This window comes from Eretmochelys imbricata, chromosome 14, assembly GCF_965152235.1.
Source record: "Eretmochelys imbricata isolate rEreImb1 chromosome 14, rEreImb1.hap1, whole genome shotgun sequence".
Taxonomy (NCBI): Eukaryota; Metazoa; Chordata; order Testudines; family Cheloniidae; genus Eretmochelys; species Eretmochelys imbricata.
Window position 1 is genome coordinate 45,900,504 of NC_135585.1, and position 18,630 is coordinate 45,919,133.

Below are 18,630 nucleotides of genomic sequence, written 5' to 3' on the forward strand. Positions count from 1 at the left end.
GATGTGGGGAGGGGTTTGGATGGGGGCAGCTCACGCTCAGACACTGTGACAGGGTCACATTCTTGTGAGTGAATCTCACTCACTGAGCAGCAAACCACTGACCCAACCTCACACTGGGCTGTGCTCAGAGCGGACGAGGGGCCCGTAGGGTTCAGCTTGTTACCCAGTAACACACGGCCCAGGTCAGACCGCAGCAGCCAGACCGGCTCCTCCTCCAGCTCAGAAAGCTTGGCCAGCCTTGGCTAAAGGGGGCTGGGGCAGTGCTGAGCAGTGGCCACACAACGCAGCCCTCACCTGTCCCAGGAGAGAGGCACAGACATGTCATCCGTTACCAGTCTGTGCAGCTCCCAGCACAGTGGGCCCAGTCCAGGCCTCACAGCACCTGGCTCAGGGACACCCATTAACTCAGCCACGGAGAGGTCAAGATGTCAGAGTGATGGGGCCTGGTCAGACATCTGGGCAAGTACCAGCAGGTGGCTGTAAGTAGCAGGCAAACTGCCCAGCACTCAGCGCATCAGCCTCCAGCTCTCACACAGCTCCAAGCCTGGCAGCTGGGTGCAAGCGTGTCCTGGGGTCCCAGGCTCTGTCCAGATCCCCAGGCACAATACAGCTGAATGTCCCAGTACACGCCACTCACCTCCAAATCTCTTCAGCGCTTCCCTCATGTCAAGGGAAATTTTATACATGTTCTTCAGGTCAGTAGAAACAGCTTCTGGTTCCTGGAGTTTCACATTCTCGCTCCTATGAAGAAAACGTCCCATCATCACTCCGCTGCTCTGTACACACGTCATCCCAGAACCACCACCAAGAATATAAGAGCAATGAACATAGGAAACACACCTGCTCAATGTGCTTTTCACATCCTGAAAGGAAAAAGAGAATCAATGTCCTGTATTAACACAATGTGCATAGAACTGAGTGAGTTTCACTCTGAGCATCAAACTTTCTTGTAGAAAATAGATCAACTCTCCCAGGCTTCACTGTTTTGAACACTTGTTTCATCCATATAGGGGAGACAGGAATTTAGCTCAAGGGTTCTCCCTTCTAGGGACACAACCCATCAGTATCTGTGTTTATCGACTGTTGGGTCCAATGTTCTGGGGTCAGAGCAGGGATGGTTTTAGCTCAGTATCATTTTTGTATTGTCCATTTAATCTCCCATGGCCTCATTGGGTCTCCGTGAGGAGAAGTCCCCTGTATCATGAGCTGCGATATTTGGGATCTGATGGAGCCCTCAGCCTGATGTTCTGTTTGTCAGTAAACCACAGAACACATTGACTCTAATTGATGGAATCCAGACCCATTGGATCTGAGTTATAATTCTGGATGGGTGGAGAATTTTGATGCCATCTCACCTTCAGCAGCTCCGCAACCGGTTGCTGACACTTCTCCTCTATCTCTGTGATCAGCTGCTGCAGAGAGGAGCTTTGCCAGGAGAGTTTGGTGACATTTTCCTGTAGTCTCTGCAGAGTCTCCCTCTCCTCCTCCTCCAGGCTCTGCAGAAGCAGCTGCTCCTCCTCTCTCAGCAGTGTGTGCAGTTTGTTAAATTCACCTGAAATCATCTCTCTCTTATTCTTCACTTTCCCCTTGAGACAGAAAAATAGGAAAGGCACAGAGAAAACATGAGCCAGATCTTGTATTACACGGACTGGGCTTCTGTCCATGAAACAGGGGATATTAGATCAGTATCAGTTTGGAAGGGTATTTAGTTCATATGGCCAGTTCCATAGCGGGGTTGTCTAGGGTGCTTTGTAAAGACGCAGTATGTTAGTGCAGGTGGCAAGGGATGGACACAGTGGAGTGGGGAGAAATCGAGGGGACAGTAAAGATTTACAGGGGGCTGCACAGGGCGTCCGTGGGGGGATTTGGGTGCCAAGTGCTGGGCACTCAGACACCCAGGGTACCTGTCACAGTGGGATGTGGGCAAAGCTCCTTCTTTTACAACCAGCTCCCAGGGCTGCAACGTTCAGGACCTAGGGCTGGTGCTAATAGTCCTTTGGGTGCCATCCTAAGGTTCACATGGCTGTTGGGCGCCCAGGGTATTGTCAGGGCTGGCTTTGGCCTCACCCAGCCTGGCCGAGTGCCCCATGCCCATGTACCCAGTGCCCCTGGGATGGCAGCCTTTAGGGAGCCCTCCAGGCTCACAGAGCAGTGGGTTGCTGATGCCAGCTGTGTCCCCACCTGCTCTCTGAAAGGAACCGTGGGAATGATGCTGAGCCGGTGCTGATCCTGGCAGGGGAAGGGGCTGGCTGCTCTGCACTGGCCTCTCTAGCTCCCCTGCAGCTCAGCCCAGAGGTGCTGGGTGACCCTGGGGTGAGCCTCTCCCCCAGTGTGACTCTGGCCACAGTGATGTTGGGAATCATAGAATCATAGAATCATAGAATATCAGGGTTGCAAGGGACCTCAGGAGGTCATCTAGTCCAACACCCTGCTCAAAGCAGGACCAATCCCCAATTAAATCATCCCAGCCAGGGCTTTGTCAAGCCTGACCTTAAAAACTTCTAAGGAAGGAGATTCTACCACCTCCCTAGGTAACACATTCCAGTGTTTCACCACCCTCCTAGTGAAAAAGTTTTTCCTAATATCCAACCTAAACCTCCCCCTCTGCAACTTGAGATCATTACTCCTTGTCCTGTCATCTTCTACCACTGAGAATAGTCTAGAACCATCCTCTTTGGAACCACCTCTCAGGGAGTTGAAAGCAGCTATCAAATCCCCCCTCATTCTTCTCTTCTGCAGACTAAACAATCCCAGTTGCCTCAGCTTCTCCTCGTAAGTAATGTGTCCCAGTCCCCTAATCATTTTTGTTGCCCTCCGCTGGACTCTTTCCAATTTTTCCACATCCTTCTTGTAGTGTGGGGCCCAAAACTGGACACAGTACTCCAGATGAGGCCTCACCAATGTCGAATAGAGGGGAACGATCACGTCCCTCGATCTGCTGGCTATGCCCCTACTTATACATCCCAAATTGCCATTGGCCTTCTTGGCAACAAGGGCACACTGTTGACTCATATCCAGCTTCTCGTCCACTGTCACCCCTAGGTCCTTTTCCACAGAACTGCTGCCTAGCCATTCGGTCCCTAGTCTGTAGCGGTGCATTGGATTCTTCCGTTCTAAGTGCAGGACCCTGCACTTATCCTTGTTGAACCTCATCAGATTTCTTTTGGCCCAATCCTCCAAATTGTCTACGTCCCTCTGTATCCTATCCCTACCTGACACCATATCTACCACTCCTCCTAGTTTAGTATCATCCGCAAATTTGCTGAGAGTGCAATCCACACCATCCTCCAGATCAATATGAAGATATTGAACAAAACCGGCCCCAAGACCGACCCGTGGGGCACTCCACTTGATACCGGCTGCCATCTGGACATGGAGTAATTGATCATTACTGGTTAAGCCCGACAATCTAGCCAACTTTCTACCCACCTTATAGTGCATTCATCCAGCCCATACTTCTTTAACTTGCTGACAAGAATACTGTGGGAGACCATGTCAAAAGCTTTGCTAAAGTCAAGAAACAATACATCCACTGCTTTCCCTTCATCCACAGAACCAGTAATCTCATCATAAAAGGTGATTAGATTAGTCAGGCATGACCTTCCCTTGGTGAATCCATGCTTACTGTTCCTGATCACTTTCCTCCCGTGTAAGTGCTTCAGGATTCATTCCTTGAGGACCTACTCCATGATTTTTCCAGGGACTGAGGTGAGGCTGACTGGCCTGTAGTTCCCAGGATCCTCCTTCTTCCCTTTTTTAAAGATGGGCACTACATTAGCCTTTTTCCAGTCATCCGGGACTTCCCTCGATGGCCATGAGTTTTCAAAGATAATGGCCAATGGCTCTGCAATCACAGCCGCCCTCTCACTCTCCCTGAGATGCCAAAAGGGCCAGGGGCTTCAGCAGCTTCCCCAGCCCCTGTCCCCTGCCTCCAGAGCCCTCCTCCCTGAAACCCCCCACCAGCCCTCCTCCCTGAAACCCCCTCCAGAGCCCTCCTCCCTGAAACCCCCAGCCCTTCCCCCCACAAGTCTGTGCCCTGAGCTGACCCCCCTCCCCTTCCCTGTGCAGGGCTCTAACCCGTCTGTCTGTCCGTCCGGCTCCCCTGTGTGGTGGGGGAGGGGCCATGCCCAGTGTCTGTGTCTGAAGAGGCAGCTGCTTGAGCGCTGTAACGTCCACCTCCTACCTCTGCCCCGTCTGAACCGAGCCCCCAGCGCAGCCCTCCAGTACCCCAGGGTCCCTCTGCCAATGGGCTTTGGGCACCAACCCATCCCCCAGACAAACCCCCACCCCACCCTTGGGAGCGCTGCAGCCAAAGGGCACTCAGACAACTTGGGTATAGCCCTGACAAGCCCCAGCCCCCTCAGGAGACCCTGTGGGCACCTGCCCGAGGCTTTGTGCATGTGGCCTGGACCCTGCAAAGGGCCGTGGGCCTGCAGCCTCCTTCCCCTCCTGCCCCCTGGGAGCTGTTGAGTTACAGCTAATTCGAGTGGTGCAGCATTACCATATCCCCTAACATCTCCCCCCATCAGACATGGACAACGCATCCTTCATGGGGGCCTGTCACCTCCCGGGCCTTGCTCCCACCCATGGGGATACTCCCCACCTGGCTCAGGCCCATGACGGCCCCTCTCAGTGGGTGACTGGCCGCCCCTGCTGGGCCTCATCTCACAGTCGCTGGGGCTGCAGTTACTCTGCACCGAGTGACACTGATCATTGGGCCATGACCTCTGGTCCTGCTGGACGTAACTCGCTCTCACTGGGCGATAATCAAGGGTTTCAGAACCACCCCAGTGACTGTCCCAAGGTGCAGCCACCTCCATGGCACCAGCTGGGAACTTTGCCGGACACATTCAAACCTGGCCGTTAACTGTTATGCACCTAAATCCCTGCTGTCTGAGGAACTGAGCACCAGCTGCTTCCGCTGCGGACAGTGGGAGCTGCTGCAGTTCTGTCCTCTGGAAATGGGCCCACTTCCTCCGGGCTCTAAACACGGCTTCAGATGCAGAACCAGGGGCACCCAGCTCTGAGCATTTCAGCTCTTGTAAATGGCCATTTTCATCTGAATAGTGGGACACCTGCTTCTCCTCTCCGCCCTGCTGCTGGCGTCTTCCTCACACCCCCCACGCGCTCTGCAGGGATTTCACTGGAAAAGGCAGGTGAACCGGAACAGACATTTTGTCCCATGGGTTCATCACCTGGCTACAGACGAGCACAGGTCAAGTCACAGTAACAGTAGCAGGTGACTGGGATGAAGTGGCCACGTGATGGCAACAGAGACTGTGAAGTGGCCGAGCGCTGCCTGGCTTTACACTGACCTGCCCCTGGCTCTGCTCACTCAGGGGGTGTCCACACTGCAGTGAAGGTCTGACAGCAACGTGTGTAGACACACCCCAGCTAGCTTTGATCGAGCTAGCTCGGGTACTGGTAGCTATGAAGCCACAGCAGCACGGGCTGTTCACGCCCACCCAGACCCCTGGGTGTCACTCCCTGACTAGCCTGCAGCTAGCTGCCGGGGCCATGTAGATGCACCCTGGGGGCAGATTTTCCACAGAGCTCCACACCCACCACTGGGTTTGATGTTCAGAAGAGCTCAGCTCCCAGCGTGCCCCCAGCCCAGCCAGCTGAGCGAATCTGAACCTCACCCATGGGGGCAAATCCTCCTCCCAGCTCCCAGCTCCAGTGTCTGGCCCAGGCACTGGGCAGATTCATTGCAGGGACTGTGGGAGCAGGGCGAGAAGGAACAATCTGTTTCCTCCAGGCTGCAGAGAAGCTGCAGAGCTTTGTCATGGAGGCCACTGAAAACCGATGGCTGGAGCAGCCGACACACCCTCCCCATCTGCAGGAGGGAAACAGGATCCATGGAATAGTGAAAACACTGCACCCAGTATGGAGAATTTGCCCCATCAGAGATCTCAGGGGTGGGTCTGCACCACTGCACAAGGGCCAGGAACGGTCCCTCCTCCTCCGCCTACAGGAGCTGCTGCACTGAGATCCCCACCAGAGACACAGCCTGATGCTGCCAGCACCCTGGATGGCAGGTACCACAGGCCGGGGAGGCCGAGCCTCCCCAAACAGGATGCAGTGCCCCTCCCTTTGGAGGCAGGCTGCAGACCTGCTGCCTTTGGAGTGCTGCCTGAGCTCCGCCCGGAGTCCTCGCTCCTGCTCTTCCCCCAAACCCCACAGCACCCGCCGCTTGCGGCCATCAGCTGTGTGGGGGGCTCCGCCACTTGCTCCTCTCCACCCCTCCCCTGTCGCTCGCCCTTAAGGCAGGAGGGGGCAGAAAGGAGCAAGTGACAGGTGAGGGGGGCCTTGGGAGAGGGGGTGGGGGAGAGGAGCGAGCTGCAACAGTGAACAGGGAGCCTCTGGGGAGGGGGATGAAAAGGAGTGGGGCCGGGCTTGGGGCAGAGCAGGAAGGGAGAATGGTTGGGGCCTCGGGGAGAGGAGGCCAAATGGGGGTGGAGCAGTGGGCAGGGCGATGATCCAGGCACCGGGGAGGTTCCGGCACTCACGCCCGGCCTCCCCAAATGCTGGAGGCATCCGCTGCCCATGGCCGGCACCAAGCCTGTGCAACGGAGCAAACAACCAGAGCAGGTTCATAGCCTCATCCTGGAGCTTTACGGGCCCAGCATTCCTGGGAATGCTGCAGGGGGAAGGGGGAAGGGAGGAATAAAACCAGACACCCACCTGCCACTCTGTAGTTTTCTTTTTCTCTTTAGACGTCAGAGCAAGGGCCTCTTGCAGCTCCTTCCTCAGAGGGTCCAGGGCTCCCTGGAGTTTCACCTACAAGGGCATCGTGTGCGATAAACGGCCATTAGTTTGCCTGTCTGATGGGCGGACAGTACTATCCATATTAGCATTTTATACAGGAGCAGTAAAATACCCTGGAAGCGAGCAGCAGACCTGGCTCTGCCAGCCCCAAAGGCCTCATGGGAGCCAAGACACCAGTCTCAGAGCTGGGGCTCTGCTTTGTGCAGACACTCAGGACTTCTCAAAGCCTGTGTCTTAGCTAAAGTTTCCCATCCCAGAGCACAGGCCAGAGGTGAAATAGCTGGGAAGGTTCTGAACGATCCCTCCTGCCAGTGAGAATGAAGAGGCTGGGACAGCACCTCACTCCACTGTACCCCAGACCCAGGCCAGGAACAAGACCCCACTGTGCTCTCATCTGTCCAGGCTCCCATGTGGCCTTCCTCGGGCAGCAGCTGAGCACCTGAGCCAGTACAATGCCGTTAACTGGACAGGGTGAAGCTGTGATGTGGCTGGAGGTCAGTGAGGAACAGGGAACACACTCGGTCTGGGGAAATGGGCCATCCTTAATTATAATGGCTCCAGAGCTGTAATAACCCAGGGCTCCCTTCCCCTTTGACAGCGTGTGATGCATTCACACAGCACAGCAACGTGCTCCTGCCCTGTCAGCAAAGGAGGTGCTGTTGTCATCATGAATAGGTTGGAATATGAACAAGAGGCTGCTCGGCAGCTCTCCAACACCACTTTCTACAAGCCATTACCCTATGATCCCACTGAGAGTTACCAAAAGCAACTACAGCATTTGCTCAAGAAACTTCCTGAAAAAGCACAAGATCAAATCCGCACAGACACACCCCTGGAACCCCGACCTGGGACATTCTATCTACTACCCAAGATCCATAAACCTGGAAATCCTGGGCGCCCCATCATCTCAGGCATCGGCACCCTGACAGCAGGATTGTCTGGCTATGTAGACTCCCTCCTCAGGCCCTACGCTACCAGCACTCCCAGCTACCTTCGAAACACCACTGACTTCCTGAGGAAACTTCAATCCATCGGTGATATTCCTGATAACACCATCCTGGCCACTATGGACGTAGAAGCCCTCTACACCAACATTCCACACAAAGATGGACTACAAGCCGTCAAGAACACTATCCCCGATAATGTCACGGCTAACCTGGTGGCTGAACTTTGTGACTTTGTCCTTACCCATAACTATTTTACATTTGGGGACAATGTATACCTTCAGATCAGCGGCACTGCTATGGGTACCCGCATGGCCCCACAGTATGCCAACATTTTTATGGCTGATTTAGAACAACGCTTCCTCAGCTCTCGTCCCCTAAAGCCCCTACTCTACTTGCGCTATATTGATGACATCTTCATCATCTGGACCCGTGGAAAAGAAGCCCTTGAGGAATTCCACCATGATTTCAACAACTTCCATCCCACCATCAACCTCAGCCTGGACCAGTCCACACAAGAGATCCACTTCCTGGACACTACAGTACTAATAAACAATGGTCACATAAACACCACCCTATACCGGAAACCTACTGACAGCTATTCCTACCTACATGCCTCCAGCTTTCACCCAGACCACACCATACGGTCCATCGTCTACAGCCAAGCTCTGCGATACAACCGCATTTGCTCCAACCCCTCAGACAGAGACAAACACCTACAAGATCTCTGTCAAGCTTTCTTACAACTACAATACCCACCTGCGGAAGTGAAGAAACAGATTGATAGAGCCAGAAGAGTTCCCAGAAGTTACCTACTACAGGACAGGCCTAACAAAGAAAATAACAGAACGCCACTAGCCGTCACCTTCAGCCCTCAACTAAAACCCCTCCAATGCATTATTAAGGATCTACAACCTATCCTAAAGGATGACCCAACACTCTCACAAATCTTGGGAGACAGGCCAGTCCTTGCCTACAGACAGCCCCGCAACCTGAAGCAAATACTCACCAACAACCACATACCACACAACAGAACCACTAACCCAGGAACTTATCCTTGCAACAAAGCCCGTTGCCAACTGTGCCCACATATCTATTCAGGGGACACCATCACAGGGCCTAATAACATCAGCCACACTATCAGAGGCTCGTTCACCTGCACATCCACCAATGTGATATATGCCATCATGTGCCTGCAATGCCCCTCTGCCATTTACATTGGTCAAACTGGACAGTCTCTACGTAAAAGAATAAATGGACACAAATCAGATGTCAAGAATTATAACATTCATAAACCAGTCGGAGAACACTTCAATCTCTCTGGTCACGCAATCACAGACATGAAGGTCGCTATCTTAAAACAAAAAAACTTCCAATCCAGACTCCAGCGAGAAACTGCTGAATTGGAATTCATTTGCAAATTGGATACTATTAATTTAGGCTTAAATAGAGACTGGGAGTGGCTAAGTCATTATGCAAGGTAGCCTATTTCCCCTTGTTTTTTCCTAACCCCCCCCCCCCCAGACGTTCTGGTTAAACTTGGATTTAAACTTGGAGAGTGGTCAGTTTGGATGAGCTATTCCAGCAGGAGAGTGAGTTTGTGTGTGTGTGTGTGTCCCCGGGAAAAAAAAGAAAAAAAAGGGGGGGTGGGGTGAGAAAGCCTGGATTTGTGCTGGACATGGCCCACTTTGATTACCATGCACATTGTAGGGAGAGTGGTCACTTTGGATGAGCTATTACCAGCGGGAGAGTGAGTTTGTGTGTGTATGGGGGTGGGGGAGTGAGAAAACTTGGATTTGTGCTGGAAATGGCCCACCTTGATTATCATGCACATTGTAGGGAGAGTGGTCACTTTGGATGAGCTATTACCAGCAGGATAGTGAGTTTGTGTGTGTGTTTTTTTGAGGGGGGTGAGGGGGTGAGAGAACCTGGATTTGTGCAGGAAATGGCCCACCTTGATTATCATGCACATTGTGTAGAGAGTTGTCACTTTGGATGGGCTATTACCAGCAGGAGAGTGAGTTTGTGTGTGGGAGGGTGGAGGGTGAGAAAACCTGGATTTGTGCTGGAAATGGCCCAACTTAATGATCACTTTAGATAAGCTATTACCAGCAGGACAGTGGGGTGGGAGGAGGTATTGTTTTATGATCTCTGTGTGTATATAAAGTCTGCTGCAGTTTCCATGGTATGCATCCGATGAAGTGAGCTGTAGCTCACGAAAGCTCATGCTCAAATAAATTGGTTAGTCTCTAAGGTGCCACAAGTACTCCTTTTCTTTTTACAAATGTAAGCAGAGTCAGGATGAGCTCCACCCTGACATCTGGTGGTGAGATGTGGCAAGTTGTGGAAAAGAACTTCAGGGGCCGATTTCATTTGCATAGGCACACCCACCCCGCCTAGAATGAGGCCATAGCTGCCCAAATGGTCACTTTGGCTGTTTTGGGATCCTCAATGTCTCTGCTATTGGGGCAGGAAGAATAAATTGTTATTACCCTGATTACAGGAACTGTGCTTGGAACTGTACTTGGCCTTTTGTTATGATGGAGGGACTCACCATCAACTAAGTAGCACTCACTAGGCAAGGGTCATGGGTTCCAAAACTCTGTGAGTTGAGAGAGACTGGGGATAAGTATTAATAGTATGGGTCTTTTAGGGAGTGCCTTACATGCTAATTGTACTTCCTTCTCTCTTCACTGTGGAATATCAGAGCTAATTTTGATTCCATTAGGAGTCTAGTTATAGGCTGCTGAGCTCACTTTAGGCTAATGGTGTACTAGTGTTAAGACTCCTCTTCTACAAGCTGAATTCACCAAAGAGTTGAACTGACTAAGAGCTGAAATCACTGAGGGTTGTGTTAAGTAGTGGGGGAGCCTGAGGCTATATTGTGGAGCAGTTTATGGGATGGCGGGAGCTGCTTATGGGACGCGGAGTGGAGCCCTATGGAGCTGCAGGGCAGTCAGCTTCAGAGCATGTAAAGTGTCCCTTACCTCTCTTTCTACCCCCACCCCCCATCTCTACCCATGTTGGGAGCACTGCAGATAAACTTTCGAACTCTGGGGCTGCCCTGACCAGGGATAGAGACTTTTGGGTCATTGGACTTTTGGTGATTTCAGGTTGCTGGACTCAAGAACCAAAGGGAAAGGACACGACCCAATTTGCTTGGGGTGGGTTTTTGCTCATGGGTTGTGTTATGAATCCTGTTGGTTGTGTTTCCCCAACATAATGCCACATTGTTTCTCTCTGTTATTAAAAGGCTTTTTGCCACACTCAGACTCTGTGCTTGCAAGAGGGGAAGTATTGCCTCTTGGAGGCTGTCAAGGTTCCTTTCCCACTCTGAACTCTAGGGTACAGATGTGGGGACCTGCATGAAAACCTCCTAAGCTTACTTTTACCAGCTTAGGTTAAAACTTCTCCAAGGTACAAATTAATTTTACCCTTTGCCCTGGGAATTTCCACTGCCATCACCAAACTTTAACTGGGTTTACTGGGAAACGTAGTTTGGACACGTCTTTCCCCCCCAAATCCTCCCAACTCTTGCACCCCACTTCCTGGGGAAGGTTTGGTAGAAATCCTCACCAATTTCCATAGGTGACCACAGACCCAAACCTTTGGATCTGAGAACAATGAAAAAGCATTCAGTTTTCTTACAAGAAGACTTTTAATAGAAGTAAAGGAATCACCTCTGTAAAATCAGGATGGTAGATACCTTACAGGGTAATTAGATTCAAAACATAGAGAATCCCTCTAGGCAAAACCTTAAGTTACAAAAAAGATACACAGACAGGGATAGTCATTCTATTCAGCACAGTTCTTTTCTCAGCCATTTAAAGAAATCATAATCTAACACATACCTAGCTAGATTACTTACTAAAAGTTCTAAGACTCCATTCCTGTTCTGCCCCTAGCAAAAGCAGCATAAAGACAGCCACAGACCCTTTGTTTTTCTCCCTTCTCCCAGCTTTTGAAAGTATCTTGTCTCCTCATTGGTCATTTTGGTCAGGTGCCAGTGTGGTTACCTTTAGCTTCTTAACCCTTTACAGGTGAGAGGATTTTTCCTCTGGCCAGGAGGGATTTTAAAGGGGTTTACCCTTCCCTTTATATTTATGACAGAGGCGCCCAGCGGGGGTGGTATATATTTGTCCCAGGTCACAAATGGGTGGGGGCTCGAGCCGGTTTTGCATTGTGTTGTTGGAATGGATCCCCTAGATATTGAACCCGGCCCTTGTTGCTGCCAACTCTGACGGGCAGAAGGGTTACACAAATCACTTCAGTATTGAATGTGGGGGTAATGAAATAGTGTTATCTTTACTGTATGAGTAAAGGGCAGCAGAGAAGCATTTAGCCCAGGGGTGGCCAACCTGTGGCTCCGGAGCCACATGCAGATCTTCAGAAGTTAATATACGGTTCCTTGTATAGGCACCGACTCCGGGGCTGGAACTGCAGACACCAACCTTTCAATGTGCCGGGGGGTGTTCACTGCTCAACCCCTGGCTCTGCCATGGGCCCTGCCCCAACTTCACCCCTTCCCGCCCCCTCCCCTGAGCCCGCCGTGCCCTCACTCCTCCCCCCCAGACTCTCCTGCACGCCACGGAACAGCTGATCGGGAGGTGCAGGGAGGAGGGGGAGGCTCTGATCGACGGGGCTGCTGGTGGTTGGGAGGCGCTGAGAGCGGGGCAGGGGAGCTGATGCGGGGCTGCTGACATATTACTGTGGCTCTTTGACAAAGTACATTGGTAAATTCTGGCTCCTTCTCAGGCTCAGGTTGGCCAGCCCTGGCTTAGCCTGTCCTGATTGAGGGTGTCACAAGCCCCTAAACTCGCTAAGCAGGGGGCTTGGATGCCAGACCCCTGTGACGGTGAAGAGGGGGTGGAGACAGGTGTGCTTGCTGGGAAGTGTGGACTTTACCCAAGAGTCCTAGGCATGGTTTAACTTGCTCCTCTCCACTGTTCACAGGCAGAACTAATTAAGGCTCTATTCGGAGTCTTTTGTTTTGTTAAGTGATCACTAGAGCTGAAATCACTTGATGTGGGACAGCGTTTCTGCCCAGCCTGCTTCAGCAAGGACGTTCCCCCACTAAGAGTTGAAAATCACTAAGAGCAGCGTAGAACCTCAAGAGACTAGGTTTTTGTGCAAAAAGGGGACTTTTTCTGCTTTAAATTGCAAGTGTAGACATGCCCTGATCTGCAGAGGTTATAGCAGAGAAGCAGATGATGGCTGGCTGAGTGGCCAGTGGAGTGAGACAGTGGGGTGTGCGGTAGGGTGGTGACCCTTAGAGCAAGTGCTTGGACCAGGGCCGTCCCTAGCCATTTGGGTGCCCTACGCAGCCCCCCTGTGGGAGGGGGGTGGGGGGGGCCCTAGGCCACCCACCCCCAGGGTATGGATGGCAGGAGCTGTGGGGGGCCACCTTTGGGGGCCCCACAGGCCCAGAGTGGCCCGGGGGATTAGTGGGGGGCCGGGAGGACCCGCCCCGCTTCTCTTGCCCCGGCCCCAGCCATGTCGCTCGGGTTGGGGAAAGGACCGCCTCCCGCTCTCACCGGCAGCGGGAAGTGGAGCGCCGTGGCTGGGATCTGGCGGAGTAGATCAGGCTGGGGCCCGGCTGCTCCACTTCCCGCCGCTGCTGGTGAGTGCGGGGTTGCTGGGGGAAGAGGTGGAATGGGGGCGGGCCGGGGGCAGAGCAGGGGGGAAGGGTAAGAGGCAGGGTGGAGGGAGTGTCCAGAGCCCCACACCCCCGTAGGAACGGCCCTGCCCCTTGCAGTGGGCGCAGCCCGCGGGGGGCTGGCTGAGGGAAAGGGCTGGTTGCCGGGGCTGGTGCTGCCACGTATGCAGCATGCAGCTGCCTAGGGCACCATTAAATTTGGGGCAATTTGGTGCCCCAAATTTCATGGTGCCCTACGCAGCTGCGTATGCCTAAGGACGGCCCTGGCTTGGACACTGGAGCAAGCAAGGTACCATCTTCATCCTCCCCCCCCCGAACCAGGGTGGGAGGTGAGCTCACACAGATGCATCTCTGAACCCTGAGTCTTCACTGACCAAGGACAGCCACTGTGAGTGGGGTGGGGTGAGGGAGCAGAGAGGGGCAGAGCAAAGGAGCTTTTGGTTATGGAACTCCAGAACATGAGGCAGAAGACACTGACCAACGTACACTGGAGAGGGTGTTTTGCTCACAGTTTTATGTTTATGAATCCTGCGTGTGGCATTTTCCTTAATTAATGCCAGTGACTTCCCTCCTCTCATTTAAAGTTTCTTTTCTACCATCGGCACCAACTCTGTGGGTGCTCCAGGGCTGGAGCAACCGTGGAATAAAAATAGCGAGTGCTCAGCACCTACTGGCATCCCCGTCGATCAGCTCTGCCCCTGCCCCCCAACGTCTTCTGCCTGCTGGAGACCCTGAGATCAGCTCCTGCCCCGTCCTCCCAGCGCCTCCCACCTGCCACGGATCAGCTGTTCAGAAGCTGGGAATGGGTGACAGGGGATGGATCACTTGATGTTTACCTCTTCTGTTCATTCCCTCTGGGGCACCTGGCGTTGGCCACTGTCAGAAGACAGGACGCTGGGCTAGGTGGACCTTTGGTCTGACAGGGGATGGCTGTTCTTATGGTCTTATGTCCTTGCTGCCCACTCCACCTGGCAGACGGGTTGCAGGTGCACAAAGAGCCGTCAGCCCTGTTCCCTCTATTACGTGTTGGAACTTGCAGTGTCGGAGAAAAAAAAGTTCGGATCTTTTCCCATTATCCACAACCCCAGTGCTCATCCCCTCTGAAAACCAGGCCCCTTTCGTTTAGGTGCCTAACTTTAGGCAGCCAGGTGTGAAATGTTTGTCCTTGTATTGATGGGGGATAAACCTGGTGTCCTTAAGGGGTTTAATTAAGCAAAGTCAACAGGATTTCCTACCTTGTACTCCTGGGCAGCCTCCTCAATGGGAACCACAGTGTGAAACTTGTGGTCCCGGGATTTCTCACACACCAAGCAAATAGTTTCTCCATCGTCCTCACAGAAGAGTTTGAGATGTTCCTTGTGTTTCCCACACAGATAATCCTTTTGCCCTTTTCCTGGTTTTAACCCCAGTTGTTTGATCCTTTGTATGATGTTGTTCAGCTGGACATTGGGCTTGAACTCCCCTTTTTGGAACTGGGCTCTGCACTGGGGACAGGTCAGGGGTGTCCCCGTTCCCTTCTCCTCACTGTACTGGGTGAGGCAGGCTCCGCAGAAGTTGTGCCCACACGCGATAGTCACCGGCTCCGTCAGATACCCCAGGCAGGTGGAGCAAATAGCTTCATCTTGTATTTCCCCTACTGTAGCTGCAGTGGCCATGGCAGCCGGGTGAGTATCTGTTCTCTCTGCCCTTGGCTCTACACAGTGTGGGCTTGTGCTGACGCTGGAAGGGGCCACCTGCAAGTATCTGCTAGTCCCAGCCACAGAAGGAGAAGAAGAAAAAGGAGGAGCCAGGAGGGAGAGAAAACAGGAAAGTGAAACTGAAGGAGAGTAAAAGAGGGAGAAGGACAGGGAGAGGGCAGGAGAGAAGGAATGGATGGAGGTGGGGAGAAGGGATGGGAGAACAGGGGGCAATGGAATGAGGGGGAAGAATATGAACCAATCTGATGTGTATTGCTGGAAGGCTGGAAGGGAGAGCATATCCCCTGCCCCACGGGCAGGAACTGTCTAACCCACCCCAACACTCCCTGGGGATTGAAGTGGGGACCTACAGCGCTTAGCACAAGTCTCTACAGCTGGAGCTAAAGAGTCAGTCTGTGAAGTTCAGAGCTGTAAAAACCCACAAACCCTGTGCGTCAGCCATCAAGGGGGGTGTGAATGACACACACTCACCAGAGGGTTACAAGTGCACTGAGGGATTTTTCGGCTCCCTCAGGAGAGGAGGGGGTGTCACAAAGCTCAGGTAGAAAGTCAGGGTTACGGATGCTTTGGAAATTTCTGTAAATATAAATGCTACAGGACACTAAGGATTCAAAGCCCCTGCCATTTTGAACCTCACTTTGCTTTGTGTGGCAAGCTTTGGCCAAATTCTCCTGTCCTGTAGACAGTGGAAACCGGAGACCATTTCAGCTATGTCTACACTGTGCAGCTGTTAGCGACAAGGCTGTGTCAACAAAGAGCCGTTTACACTTGCACTTGCCACAGCAAAACTTTTGTGGTTCAGTTGCAAGTGTAGCCTAAGCTACAGCCCCTGAACTCTGCCTTGCCCGCAGTGAGGGCACTCTGCAGGCAGGCCGTACAGCGCAGGCTGGCACTGCCTGATGGCACAGCTGAGATTCAATTCCATGCAGAGAACGACATTAAAAAAAAAGTTCCGGTGGCGAAGTCAAGTATGTAAACACTGTGAAGTGCCAGAATTAAGGTGCCTGAACTGCCAGATCACCAGCATCAAGAGTCGACAGCTCAGGTAAGAGCATCAGAGGCAGGATTTTTAGTGTAGTCACAGTAGCTTTATTTCTCTGTGGGCTCCATGGGAGTGTTGACATTGAGTCCGATAGAAGCAAGATCAAGCCCTATATCGGCAATCTGGGGGCTTCGGGCCAACTGCTAGAAAGGTCGAGGTGCTGCACCTTGGTATTTGCTGCATTGTTTTCCCAGAAGCCACTGGTGTCCAGACTTTTTGGCTTACTCTGACAAGCTAGAGTTGATCTCATTTTGAAGGTACAGCCTGAGTGTCTCTGTTGTGATTGCACAGTCTGGGGACACGCATTGTCAGGCTGTAGGAGGATTCGGGTTTTATCTTTGACCCCTGCCCCTCGTAGTTTATGCAGCTGTAGCCATGGATCTCAGCATGCTCAGAGCTGCACACCTCAGGGGGGCATGGGAAGGAAATGGCTTGGGGACGTTCCCCTCTGGGAGCCCCATGACCCGCTCCTGGGGGCACGCAGATTCCAGAGCTCTTGGGGTTGGTTGGAGGAATTTACAGTGTCTGCCCTGACTCGGAAAGCTGCACATCTCTTCAGCTACCTGCTAAGAGCATCCTGACCATTAACAGCAAGTCGTTGCTGATGTCTGGCTCACAGGCCAGAGAGCCCATCTAGTGGGTTGTAAAGAATGAGACATGGGAGGAGCACAGACATGAGGAGAAGTTCATACCAGGGTGGTTTGATCAGGGGTTCACGGGCGCACTGACACCCGCAAAAACCCTGCAGTGGTGTCTGCCCATCACTCAGCCCGCAATGGGGAGCCAGGCACAGCCCCATGGGACAGGACAAACTACGGCAGGATGAGTGTGGGCTGGGCTCACTCTCCAGCCCCCTACCCTCTGGCCTCCCCTCGGCACTTGGCGGGGATTGGGGCTGCGGTGCTGAGGGAGCGGGTGCTGTTGTGGCTGGTCTGTGCCCCCTCAGTGGGCTGAGGAGGAGGAAGAGGCAGTGGCAGGGAAGCGCACCCATTGAATCGGGAGACTCCCTCCACCTCTGGTTCACACAGACAAATGTTTCCCTGGGACTCCACAGCTCCAAACTGATGGGGGTCCTTTCACTTCCTCGATACACACTGTGCAAGCAGAAGGAGGGGGGGGGCGTGACTCCACCTTCTCCAACCTACTTCAAGCTGCTGCTTGATACGGGATCCTCGCAGGGAGCAGGGCCGGCACTCCCCAGTGGGGCTGGCCAGAGTCTGACTCCGAGCTCTTCAGCTGTAAGACTCAGAATTGACCCATGCAGAATTTGCACTTTCAGAAGTGGGACAAAGAGTTAAAGTGAGGTACCCACGTTACAAACAAAGGAGGCTTCAAATTGCAAGTGAGATGGAATCTGCCCCTTGGTGAATCCGAGGTGCTCTCGACCTTCAGCTCCTTAGTGCCCGATGGTGACCAGCCACTGCACAGGGGTGAAAAGTGGAGGGAAGGTTTCAAAGCCTTTCCCACCACCTGACACCTTCTGTGCAGGGGCCAGTCACACGAGCATTCCTGGTGCTCAGGCAAGCACACAAGCTGAAACCCCATGGCAGTGGGGAGGACTTGGGGCCACAGCAATTGTTGCACTGCAGAGCTGGCCGGCCATGATGGCGGTGGGAGGGAGGGGGGGCACACTGCAGCATCTCAGACACTTCTGTGACTGGGGGAGATCCAGGAGGCAATATCTCCTGCTGCCCCCATGGGCCGGTGCGGCTGTGCACCACCCCCAGGACAGCCATTGATTCACTGCTACTGTTGTCTCTTAGTGAGCCCAAGAGGACTCCAGGCTTAGGAAGAGGGCACCAGGGAATCCAGGGTTATTTCAGATCATTCAAGAGAGCTGGAGCTGAATGAAAGAAGTCTCTGTCATATCCCTGCTTAAAGATTACCTACTATTTTATCATTTCCCTTTCATTTTCTCTTATTACTGAGCTAATTTCCTTGGAAACTAGCTGTGATCACATGAAAGACCTGACAGAAACCATTTCTGGTTCTGTGAGTTGAGTTTCCCACAATTAAAACTGAAATCACCACCTGCTAACCGGGAATGGGATAGGCCGTGAACATTTGACTCTCAAGTAATAAAGCAGGGAAGTTTTACCATAAAGTCACTCTTATCAGTTCCAGTTGCATTGCTCACTATTTACTTGCTGACATTTTCATTTCCACGGTGAAACAGGTGAATTTACTTAGCTGGTCCTTTTCCCAGAAATACCAATGCAAACTAGACAGAACTGGTCTCTAAGATTGCAGGCAATAGGATACCCTAAAGGCTACATGGCATTGTGGTTGTTACAGGCCAGCCCAGTGAGCCGTTGTACAGTCACTCATCTGTTGTGAGTGAACTGAATTACTGGGTCTCCTATACTTCTGAGCCAATTGGCTCTGGGCAGAGTCTAGTCACTATATCCAGCCCTGGGACTCTAGGGCTCACTCCTGGGCTCAGACCATTTATCTACTGTCCTCCCTTAGGATGTGGGGGATCTGTCAGCAGCTTCCTAAGACTCTGAAACCAGCGTTTGAGCC

At 52.7% G+C, this 18,630-nt stretch overlaps 1 protein-coding gene across 1 annotated transcript in view; it reads right to left on the minus strand.

Moving 5' to 3' along the window:
* LOC144275272 (E3 ubiquitin-protein ligase TRIM39-like) overlaps positions 1 to 15,023 on the minus strand; it is a 34,646-nt gene extending 19,623 nt beyond the window's left edge. Inside the window, exons 1-5 of the mRNA XM_077834469.1 lie at positions 14,604 to 15,023; positions 6,685 to 6,780; positions 1,356 to 1,586; positions 841 to 863; positions 638 to 741 (exon numbers count right to left, since the gene is read on the minus strand). Of these exons, the coding sequence (XP_077690595.1) occupies positions 638 to 741; positions 841 to 863; positions 1,356 to 1,586; positions 6,685 to 6,780; positions 14,604 to 15,023 (874 nt within the window). The remainder of the gene's footprint in view (positions 1 to 637; positions 742 to 840; positions 864 to 1,355; positions 1,587 to 6,684; positions 6,781 to 14,603) is intronic.
* Between the last annotated feature and the right edge of the window lie 3,607 nt (positions 15,024 to 18,630).